The 12,479-nt window shown below is 43.4% G+C and overlaps 1 protein-coding gene across 1 annotated transcript in view; it reads right to left on the bottom strand.

Moving 5' to 3' along the window:
- The window catches only part of GRIK4 (glutamate receptor, ionotropic, kainate 4), a 496,433-nt gene that overhangs the window by 9,150 nt on the left and 474,804 nt on the right, over positions 1 to 12,479 (bottom strand). The window contains exon 19 of the mRNA XM_006895612.1: positions 756 to 874. Coding sequence (XP_006895674.1) covers positions 756 to 874 — 119 coding nt within the window. The remainder of the gene's footprint in view (positions 1 to 755; positions 875 to 12,479) is intronic.

A 12,479-nucleotide genomic window follows, 5' to 3' on the forward strand; every position in this document is an offset into this window, starting at 1 on the left:
GGGTTTTGCTGGTTTTTACCTGGAAGACGCCTCTTTTTGCTGTTATCCGAGGTGACCTTGCCCAGTGCCGCCTCAAAGAAAACCTAGAGTTGGTATATTCATATAAAGTCGAATATACTTTATAGATTTCATTGCCCCGGTCTTGGCTGAGGCTGAGGGAGAAAACTTCCTTCCTCCTTAGACTTCAGTCCACCTGAAGTTTATATACCAATCTGGTTTCCTAAGTCTCAGTAGGTTGGGGAATTAAACTCATTCGAACTCTCTGTGAAGACAGAATTCTTGGGTTCAAGTGAATGAGGGTATTTATACGTCTTCCTACTGGTAAGGAAAGAACAAAACAAAACAGCCAACCAAAATCTAATCCATACTCAGAAATTAAAGGGCTGACGTCATCTCCACGAGAAGCCTGGTGCTCCGACCCATTTTTCCATACTGTACTACACCTGCAATTATAATTGTATCTAGGATTTTACTATTCATGAAGCATATTCACATATATATTTATCTTGGACCATTTAAAAAAAGACTGTGAAGCCCAGGGATTATAAGTGCCTTTTCTATGGCTGCATAATTAATAAATGATGAAGCAAGTATTCACTTTGGGCCCTCAAGACTAGAATTCATTTCCACTGCACTGTCTGTTCCATGGGAACTATATGGAATTGTCTCCATCCTGTCTGGAATGATGTCTGTCAGCACGGGCAAACTCTCCCCTGTTTGTCAACCCCGTCAGTTCTCCTTTGGAAGCCACCTACCTCAGTTGCTTCTGAGTGCCGGAGAGTCCATAAGAACTCCAACATAGCCATAAAAATGGCCACGATTAGGCCACAAATAAGAACCACAAAGATTCCACCAATATTCTCCATTCCCAGGCCTGTAAGAAAGCAACAGCAAAACGGAATAGTGTAAAATGGCAAAAGACCATAATCATTCTATAAAAAAATGCCCGAAGTCATTAAAACCATCAGTACTTGTGTCTTGTAGGTACTTCAGTTGAACATTCTTGAAGAGACTGAATTCACCTGAACATTTTCCCCTCTAACCTGGTGCTCCTTGGACAGAAGGTTTTTGATGATTTTGAGAAAAAAAATGTTGGAGTGAAAGAAAAAAAATGGGGCCTACCTGCAAATAGGGAGCTCTAGAGACCTAGTGCGGAGGCCAAGCCTCTCTGGTGGTTCGAATCCACTGAGGTTCCTCAGGAGAAAGATGGGAACTCTCCCCCTCGTGGTTTGTCACTTCTGAAAAGCCTCTGGGCAGTCAGCTGAGTTGGTTCTAACTCAACAGCAATGAGTTTGAGTTCTTGTTCAAGTTGCAAATGGACAGAACTAATGAGATACAGAAGGTATTTAGGGGTGGAAAGTGAGGTTCCCCTTAAGAAGAGAGTTCAGGTCAAATTTGATGCAGCTTGTGGAGAAAGTCATGAAACCACAATTGCTGTAAATTCTAGTAATTTCATAGCAATGCTAGTCAATCTTTCTAATATTGTTCTTGTTTTGTATAAAGTAACTGTCTTGGCCAAAAGTATGGACAGGAATCTGGATGCGTTAGCTAACTTCACATATAACTGATTTCTAGTTGTGCCTAATATTAATTTATAAATTGATAGTTTTGAAACACTGACTGTACGACCTTGAAGGCAGGCATTGCAACCTCGCTGCCTAGCACATTTGGCATGTAGCATATACTCAGTAAGTATTTATAGAATGATATGATTGTTCCATTTTCACCACGCTGGACATTGAGTTTTGTGGGACTGGCAGAACTAATGGGTTTCCTAAGCATTAGAGAAGCCCACTTTAGGAACCATTCCATAAACACATGAAACCCTATCATATATCAGATGGCTTCTTCGGGAATTGGGAATGTCTAGGAGAACCAGTATGCCCTGTGCTTTTCAGGAATGCTTGCACATCCGAGCACTTATTCAATCGGCAGTGCCATCGCTGAGCATCGAGCTATGCCTGTGTCAGGGGAAGCCTCTCACACCACTGGTGTCACAGGAGATGAGTCACAGTTCAGGAGCTGAAATCTGACACTGCCTGTGAACTTGGAAAGCTGGGAAATCAAGCCAGTTCAAGATGCTGTGGGGTTCCTTTCACAAAGCTCTATGTATTGCAGTGCTTCCCTGTCTTACCAATCTGTTCATCGTAGTTTCAAGTGCTCACATAAGGAATTAGTAGAGTGGTACTTGCACCTCTTTTTCTGTACTATATACTATATTGTAAGGTACAATTGTTTAAGATTCTGCTATTAAGAAAGCATTTTTAACATATCACTTATAGCCTCTGGCCTGTGAATCTACACCATCAACTCTTGGCTACCTGTGTGAATGTAGGATCCTCTATATTGAATGGTCAAAATCAGTGGATCATTAAAAATTACATTAATGACATGTGCAAAGAGCCAGAGTCAGAAAACCAAAAGGGATGAACTTGCTCAGCATTTCTGAAGTTGAAGGAACTGAAGAACAATTTTAAACACTAGGGGAGGCCTTTCTGTCCCTGTTGGTATCTTTCTCTCTTACTTTCACTTTCTTACTTAATCTCCTCTGTTTCAAAAGAGACTGATTTAACCCTATCATACAGTAACCCTAGGGGGCCTCTGGTGGCATCATCCACAGTATTAAGTGCCATCAAGTCAGAACCGACTCAAAGCTGGTTCTCCAACAGGTTTTCAGAGACTGTAAATGTCATGGGAAGAGACTGCCATTTGAAGCACCTGCTTCTGGCTTGGTGGCACGACTCCCTAGCACCCGTGCTCCCGTAACAATCCTAGGGGAGCTTCAGCAGTATAATCGACAGGGGGTTCTTCTGTGAACCCAAAGGTGGCACTTCTCTGATGGTTCAAATCCACCAGAGGTGATATACAGGCTCTGAAAACTGGTTAGAAGATAAGTTATAAATCAGTTCTGACTCCACAGCAATGAGTTTTGGTAACACACGAATCCTGTCTCATAAAAAAAGACAACCTAATTTCCAAATGTGACCACAAGCACTGGCACAGAGGGTAAGATTTATAATACATTCTGGAGGACACAATCCAATCTACAAAATTCTACCCTTTGACTTCCCAAACTCATGTTCTTCCAACATGCAAATCACATTCACCCCATCACATTGTTCCCCCAAATCTTAAAACAACCAATTCATCATCTTCTGAGTCATCGGATCCAAATATGGGCAGGATTTGAAGCAGATTCTAACCTGGAGAAAAATTCCTCTTTATCTGCGAACTGTGAAAACTAGACTCTATAGTTATTTCTTTCCTAAGTACCATAGTGGGAGAGGCTCAAGTATGTTTTCATTACAGATGAGAGAAACCGGATGAAAAGAAGGCACCAAGCACACTCAAAACAAAATTTACACCAACTCTCAAGGTTTGGAAAGACTCCTATTCTCTGACACCATTGGGGTAAAGGCCTCCTAGCCTCTGGATGCTGGCCATGCTGTCTACATGACAGGTGGAGAATCCTCAGCCCATTTCAGCTCCACCAGCTGGGTCCAGTGGGTGGCAACTCTCCCTTGGTTTTGTTTGGGAGGATCCATTGGCCTCGGCTACTTGATAGCAAACTCATCCTTGGCCCTGTGAGGCCCCATTCTTCTGCCCCTTGGGCATGGAAACCCCTCCTCCTCAGCTTTGGGTGTCCTATCTCATGGCTTGCACGTGCGTGCACACACACACACATACCCACACCCCTAAACGGCAACCCCAAACTCTGGAACTGAAGTGATGATCATCACACACTTTGCAAACTTCACCCTTAGAAATCCAGGAAACCACAGCCCCATCTTTTAAAACCAAGAAGGCCCTGCTTCCCTCAGTTCTGCTGACCTATGGATCTTCCAGGGATGGTCTTTCTCTTGTAGAGCCAAGACTGTTACTCCTTTGGGCTGTTTCTTGTCTGTAGAATTCCAAGGGGCAGAGAGCACTCTTTCCTTTCATTCTTTCTGTCTACTTCAGTCTGAGCTTATGGCTTTTCTGCTGTTGGTTAGAGCCATCAGCCAGTCACTTCATCTATTTGACAGAACATTGTGTATCCCTGTTGTTTGAGAAAATGACAGAACTCCAATCCTTAGTTTGTACAACAGGATTTTCTAAATTTTTAATTTGTTTTCATTTTCCACAGTCTCTTTTATCTCACATTTTACTTTAAGTGGCAAAAAGAAACCATGCCAACTCCTTTATGATCTTGCTTAGAAATCTCCTTAGATTTCAAAGTTCATCATATGCATGTTCCACCTTATACCAAACACTGAAACTTAACTCTGACAGGTTCACTGTCATTGTATAAAAAGAACCACCTTTCTCTATTGTATCACTTGCTCATCATTTCCCTCTGAAGTCTCGTGGAAAGCACATTTAGTGTCCACATTGCTAGCAATATTCTACCTTATGTATTCTCTAGGATGATAAAGACCTTCTTTATAATATTCCTCATCCTTCTGAGTCCTCATTATAATTGTTTTTATGTCTGTAATCCTATCAAGAGTCTCCTCAAGGCAATCTAGACGTTCCTTAAAACTTTCACAGCATCTACCATCACCAAATTTCAAAACTGCCTCCATATTTTACGTGTCTGTTAGGACAGCACCCTTCTCTTCTGGTGTCAAATTCTATCTTAATTACCTAATGCTGTTGTATACAGGTGGGTATGGCTTTATCAAATGGACATTTATTTTCTCACAATTTAGGAAAGTAGAAGTGTGACTTTATGGTGTTTGTGTTTGAGTCAGAATTAGGAAAGTGAGGCAAAAGTAGGTGGAGAGAATGCTAGGTCGATTCCGATGACAGGGAGGCAGAGGCTCACGTCTGGTTAAGGTAGCTGGAGCCCTGACATGCTTAGTAAGGTTGGGCTCTCGCCTCCGTCTCCCAAGCAACCTAATTAGTACGGCAGGTGCGTGAATAACATCAAAGAAAAGTGGAAGACCACCCACCACATTTTGAACTCTCCATCACAACATCTCATTGGCCCAGATTCCAGCTCCAAGACGAAAGCAGGCACACTAGGAAACCATTTATAAACAAAACAAAACAAAACAAAACAAAACAGATTTGATTGTTCTTTTGGCAGTCTGTAGGATATTCAGTACTCTTCTCTATAACCACTGTGCAAAGGTGTCAAGTCTTTTCTGCCATTCTTATTCACTGTGTGATTTTCAGATGCACAGGAAGCAACTGACAAGACCATGGCTTGGATCAGGTGTACCTTGGCCTTGAAAGTGGCATCATTGTTCTTTAGCACTTTGGAGAAGTCCTTCACAGCAGAGTTATCCAATGCAATAAGGTCTTTTGATTTCTTGGTACCATGTGCACTGGTTATGGATCCAAGTGAAAGGAGAACATCATCTTTTCTCTATTCATCATGATGTTGCCTATTGTTTCAAGGGTGAGGATTTTTGTTTTCTTGATACTGAGGTAGAACCTATATTGAAGTCTATAGTATTTGATCTTCTGCAGCAAGTGCTTCAAGTGTTCTTCACTTTCCGTAAGCAAGATCATGTCATCTACATAATGCAGGTTGTTGATGCGTCTTCCTCCAATCCTGATCTCACACTCTTCTTCATAAAGTCCACCTTCTGGAATGATTTGCTCAGCACATAGATCAAATAGGTATAGTGAAAAGAGACTACCGTGATGCTCACCTTTCCTATTTTAAACCTGGCAGTGTTCCTTTGTTCTGTTTGGACAACAGCTTCTTGGTTTACATATAGATACTACATGAACACAATTCTGGAATTCCATTCTCAATGGCACAGAAGTTAAGATTTATAGCATATATTGGAGTGGGGACACTATTCAATCACTACAGCTCCTCTAGGCCAAATCATGTCACTTGACTTTAGCTGCTTCTTCGCCTTTCTACCACCTATCCTCGAACAAGCCTTCAATCTCTCCTCCTCACTAACTTCTTCTCTCATCATGTACATACACTCGAACTTCTCTCTTTTTATTTTAGTATGTATCACTGAGTCAGAATAGACTCTTAGTTTGAACTTCCAGAGGGTTTTCAGAGACTTTAAATCAAATGGGAGGAAATTGCCCATCTTTCTCTCACACAGCATTTGGTGGATTCAAACTCTGTGCCTTTGGGTTGGCAGCACAACTCCTAACTACAAAACACCCTTCTTCCTTGCTCCAACTTTGTCTACCAACTGCTCTTTCTCTTTCCTGCTTTACATGGCCAAGTTTTTTGAGAGAGTTATCTGTATCAGAACTATTCTGAGACATCATGAAACCCTTAACAATCTTTCACTTGGAGGCCTCTTCTCATAGGAAAGCCAGCAGAAGAAATTTCACCCACATCTTACGTTAAATACATTTAAATTTTTTTTTTTACTTGTGATATTACTGAGCAGGAAGAAGCAGTTGGTCTACAATTGGCCGTGATTTCTCAGCAATCATTGTGCATAGAAAGGAAGCTTTTCAATATGAGAAAATGTAACCCCCAAATTGTGTCTACATGCAATGAAGTTTTAATGAATATTAAACTTAAAAAATTAATGAAGTTGAAACAATGGCACATTCAGCAGACATTTAATTAAACATATCTTAATTCAATTTTGCAATTTTATTTTTGCATTTTGAAATCAACCATGGTGTTTTCCAGCCCTCATCAGTAACTCTAGGCCCTTGTAAAACATTCATGTCCTAGCTATTCTGTCTATGGCACATGAGAACAAAGAGTCAGTTCTAAATTCACTTTCGTCCATTCTACTCACACTTCATTCCATGGGATTTAGTCTTACATCATTTCCCTCTTCAAGGTCACTGATGAATAATACTTAGTTTTAGGAGAATTTCCAATCTGTACTTGATCTAGTTATCCACATCCCTTTCTTGGGACACACTCTCTTCCAATCTCTTCCTTTGCTTCTCAGGGATAACATTCTCTCCTGATTTTCCAACACATGGCATCATATCTTCTTTCTATGCACTGGCAACTACCAAATTCTGATGGTTCTTTATAGTTTTCAGTTTCTTGCCCTTTTCTCTTCCCTACCACCTCCCTAGTCCAGACCCTGTTGGGTCATTGTAGGAGTCTCTGAAACGCATTCCCTGCTTGTATTTATGTCCTCCCCAATTCTACTCCAGAGAGTTGCCTGGGTGATCTCTCAGGAATGCACAATCTAACTGTAATACATTTGTTAGCAACCCAGAACTGTTTATAGTTCCCACCACACATCTGAGCTGTTAGCACCTTCTGCCCTCCTGCTTATGTCAGCACCTGTACTTGGGACCTGTGCTCAGCCTCAGCTTCATACCTAGCTAATTCCAGTCTTTAAGACTTAGCTCTGGGGTCACTTCCACCAGGCTGCCTCCTCTAATTTTTCTTCTGCTACCTACCCCTTTTCTGGCATCTCACTAGTAAATTGCATATTGCTTCCGTATTGCATAAAATAATACAGTCATTTCAAGTTTGTGCATCATATTTTCCATTAGCAGGTGACTTCCTTGAGGGTAAGAATCATGTCTTGTTCAATTTTATAATACCACAATCACAGTACCTTGCCCATAGTAAGCTCAGGGGAGGGGAGGGGAGCTTATTGTGGGCAAGGTACCATGATTGTGGTATTACAGATCTGAATAAGACTATTGAAAGAATAAGCTGAAAGAAACAGGATAAAGACACCCCAGATGTAGAGGCCTACATAATTAAAAGCTCTAGAAGTCCAAACTGTGATATGTATCCATCCCTAATGAGATGTTGTTTGAAATAATAGTAAAATGGGGCAGCATGCCCTGCAGTGCTTCTAGCTGCATCACAGAGGCAGATGGCACAGAACTACTACTGAGTGGCTGGTCAACGTGGGACTGAACACAGACATGGATGACTGACAGCATGGGCTGACTACTGGGTCAAAGGCGAGCAGATAATACTGATCAGATGAGAGAGCATCTACGAGGGGCTGAGGTTTTCACGAGATTCTGGTAGAAACGATGAGTCGCTGAAACACCCTAAGCCCTTCTTTCCCAGCTTCTCATGTTTCAGGAACAGCCTGTTAATCATGGGTGTTGGCTACGGGAGCTGACTCCTGGCTAAGGGGCCTCCTCCTCAGAGGAGAGAGGCTTGTATACCATTCCTGCCTTTAGGAACTTATTGGAAAGTGGAAGCAAGAATAGACTGCTGGCAGAGTCAGAGTAGAGAAACAGATGGAGCGGGAAGTGAGCGTTAGGAGAGCAGCAGCTCCTTTTAACACTGTCATCCGTCATCCTCCTAGAAGTCAAACGCTTTCCACAGCTCACAGCCACCTCTCCGATGCAGCCTTTGATGTGGGCTCCCTCCAGCCTGACTAGAAAGCCCATGGCACTCACAGACATGGAGGCACCTGCTAGGAGGGGCCATCTAGTCACCCCTCCCTTCCTTCTTCAGATGGGACCATGTATAAGCCATCTAGACAGATGGCTTTTAAAGCAGGGATTTTCCTCCTGACACTTGCATCTCTGAGCCTCAATGATGCCCCCAGTAATAATGCTACATTAACTAAACCAGAATAAAACTCTCCCTACGATCTCCTGGTTAGTTAAATACTATCTTTGCTGTCATGCACAGATTAACCACTAATACAAATGATAGTTCTCAAATGCAAATGAATAACTTTCTTTGTCTCTAGAACTACAGATGGGAATGGCAACCTGGAAAAGAGTACCTTGAAGAGATCTGAATCGCCTCCCACCACCCACCCACTCGCCTACCCACTTGCTGTTCCTTCAGCTCAGGCTGGGTGATAATCACTGCTGGGAAGCAGATGCACCTTTATCTTAGACCTTAAAACCCTAAAACTCTCCCACATCTCCTGGTAACAAACAAACAAACAGTCAACCACCAAGTTAGTTCTAATGCGTGGCCATTCCATATGGATCAGAGTGAACTGTGTTCTGTGAGATTTTCAATGGTCAATTTTTCAGGAGTTTATCCTCAGGTACCACTGGGGAGAGAGGAACCTCTAGTTTTTTGGTTATCAGCTAGGTGCATTAGCCATACGCTCTACCCAGGAACTCTCATCTCTAGGTGTAAGGAAGAAGTTGATGGCTGAGCTGCACAGGGGATGCTCCTTCTGAACAAAGAAGGAATAGCGTCACACCAGAAGCAAAGACGTAGCGGCCCCAGGAGACATGGAAGCAGATGCAGGTATGGCACACAGGCAGACAGGCCTAATGTCCTAGTGCCACCACAGGATAAGAAATCCATTTTCTGGCCTCAGTTGACAGATCCTTCCTTCAGTTTCCCTGAGCTCCACTGTGCGAGGTGCTGAGCTCTGTGCCGTGTTCACACACTGAAAGCATGTGACAGGACCAAGGATTCTTTGACCAATATGACTTTCAAGTAGGTTCTTTTTCTGAGCCACACTCTCCTACAACTGTGCACAGATATTAAATGATCCCATCTCCATAGAATTACTTATCACTGGTAAACAGCAACTTTGCATACCCCGTGTGAGCTGGCCTTCCCAGAAAATAGCAAGTGGTTCACTATGTTTGCACCATTGAGGACTGTGAGGCAGTAAGCTCACCATTTATTTTTGCGTTCAGTGTGACACCCACTATCTAGACCCAGCAGACGTTGGCGAGAATGACAGGAGAAAAGTAGGGGAAAGGGCACAAAATAAAGATGAAAGAGATAGGATCAATTTTACAACTCATCAAGACACTAAGTATGGGGCAGGAAGCTTTGGTGGTGCAGTGGGTAAGGAGTCACATTGACAATCCAAAGAAAAGTGGTTCAAACCCACTACTTGCTCCATAGTACAGGTAATCTCCTACCATGCGATCTACAGACACTGAAAACCTGCTGGTGGGTCAGCTGAGAGCCAGTTCTGACTCCAAGGCAATGGTTTTGCATTTTGAAGTTTGGGGCAGGCACTTTAACAGTTGATAAAAATATAAGCTCAAGTAGATTACTTTCAGAAATTTGCTGTTTCATTCAATAGTCGTTTAAAAATACTGTAAAGCAAGCCTTATGGTCCCCATTTTCCATCTAAAGAAACAGAAATTCGAAGAAATTTAGTTGTCCACGTTTTCAAAGAGATTTGAAATAAGTCTCACTCTAAAGTTAATGCTTTTTCTAAAACACAGCTGACCTTATCTGTCTGTCACATTATTTGACAGCTTGTGTGTTGCTCTGCTGGGTCTCTAAACTACACTACTGATATTTCAAATACCAGCAGGGTCACCATGGTGGACAGATTTCAGCAGCATATACAGCCTCAGACAGGCCTAGTTTGGAGGCATGTCCAGATGATCTCCTTCTGTAAATTAGTCAATGAAAACTGACTGTATCAGAACAGGCTACTGAATGGTCAAGTGCTGGGAGATAAGCTCCCTGCACCGAACACAATGGCTTCAGGCACATCCATGACTGTGAAGATGTAGCAGGACTGGGCGACATTTGGCTCTTTTGGACATAAGGTGGGTTTGAGTCAGAGCCAGTTCCAACATCTATGTGTGGACCTACTACTTTGCCAATGACTTTCACTCAGTTTGTACAGCTGCCCTCCAAAACAGGCATAAAGAATTGTGCAGATCGGTCAGCTAACTTGTCCAGGCTGGTGTGGCCGTGCCAGAGTCCAAGCTTGAAGCCACGGTCTGGGCTGTCAGTGTGTGCGCCACACCACCACCCTCTGTGACCATGGCCCTCAGGCTCCATCCTGACAGCCCCACCCATTCCTGAGCCTCCCCAGAGCAACTGACAAGAGGGTCCTTGTAGAGGCCAGCAGTCAGCTCATAAAAATTCCCTTCTCGCCTGCAAAATAGGACATCAAACTTTTGTATCAATGATTTATTGGCTTAATCTTGGCTCCGTTTCCAGACAGAGTTGTGCTGTGGCCTTGTAATCACTGACCCCCTCTATTATAGACTTGCTGGGCTCCCCCTTCCCCAGAGTTTCTCTGTCTCCCAGCTGTAAATCTGATTTGCTCAGGGAGAAGCTTCCTCAGAGAACATCTCTATGAGACACTATCTATACTCCCACATTGAGGTTTCCAGCTTTGGCTCAATCCTGAGAAACCAGAGACCCAGGATAACCAGGCTGGGCCCCCTGAGAAGAAAGGGTATGGAAAGAGCCCCCAGAATGGTCCTCCTCTCCTCATATGCCCCCACCAGTGCTAAGATGTCTCACACTCTCATTCCCACTGGGTAGAAGAGCAAACTTCCTGCTCTCTTAGGATTTTGTGAGTCAATACCCCTGGCTTCTTTTTCCATCCTTGAAAGGGGACCCTGATTTTCACAGCCCAGTGGTATATTTATGTTTCTTTGAAGCCTGATGGTGAGCTGGTGGTTTTCGAGATAAAGGTATTTAATTTCCTTGGAATTCACCGACCACCTTTTTCTCTTGCAATTGTTCTGCAAAGCCTTCAGTAATCCAATCCTCTTGAATTGGGATGTGGGTTCCTGTGAGTGGCTAGCAAGATTTCTTTTTATAGGAGTCGAGTGGAAAAGAAATAAATAAAACAAGTGTTTTTGCAGAGTGGGCAGAAGAAAATGAAACAGCTTGGAATACAGCCTGCTCCTTTTTGTTATGCTTCCACACAATCGATCTTGTTTTTGTTTTTAGTAGCACATAAAGGTAGATGGTTCCCGAACTACAGGCAGGAAAATTGGGAGGAGGGGGTGCAAAGGGGTAATGTCCTGGCTCTTACCTGAGCCAAATAAGCCCTGGCAAAAAGACTCGAAATTGGCAATGGAGCCCAATGTTAGGATTCTTCTCTGCAATTTGGCATGCCATCTAAACTGTAATATTGGATTAGCTGTGGGGTAGCACCAGACCCTTTTCTTTGAAAGGTCTCACATTTAAACAGGATAACAAAGTAGAAAAGGCTCACGTGAGGCGTTGCACAATTGTCTAGCACTTTCTAACTGAAACTAAACTGTTGGGAGCTGGTCTCTGTTTGAGATGTCTTTGAAAAACAAGGCGCCTCTCTTCCCCAGCCCTTTTCTGTCTGTTCCATATTCTCCTCATTTCTTCAGGCATATGTGGAAGCCGACTGATTCAACTCCTACAAAGAAAGATCAGCAAGGAGCTGCTTTGGAGAGCAGATGAAACCCACTGCCCTCTGTTCAGTCCGAGCCATGTGAGGAAAGATGTTCCTGGGGCTCCATTCCTGGTGGCCACTTAAAGTCTGAAAGGAAGACCTGAGGTCAGGCTGGTACTGTTATTCTGTCACAGCAGTGGGTCCTTTGAGCAGTGAGTTTTCTGCTCTGAGTCTGGATGGTGTAAATATGTCAGAAAGAGAGCAGCCAGTGGCACCTCCTGTGCCAGGTCAATGCGTCTTGCTCGGCGCGGAGGCGGTCCCATGGAGCCTTGCACAGGCAGGAAGTCTGTTAGCCTCTCTGAGTAATGTTTGCTTGGGCTCTCGCCACGGCACAAATGGAGCCGCTGCGCTAGACTGGCAAGAGAGGCTGTGGCCGGCTGGCTGCCGAATCCCTGGCTTTCACCATGATGAGCATCACATCTCCCAGACAGCCTCCCTCTTGGGCATTAT

Source organism: Elephantulus edwardii, unplaced genomic scaffold (genome assembly GCF_000299155.1).
Source record: "Elephantulus edwardii isolate Elephantulus edwardi_28Jun2011 unplaced genomic scaffold, EleEdw1.0 scaffold00171, whole genome shotgun sequence".
Classification (NCBI taxonomy): domain Eukaryota; kingdom Metazoa; phylum Chordata; class Mammalia; order Macroscelidea; family Macroscelididae; genus Elephantulus; species Elephantulus edwardii.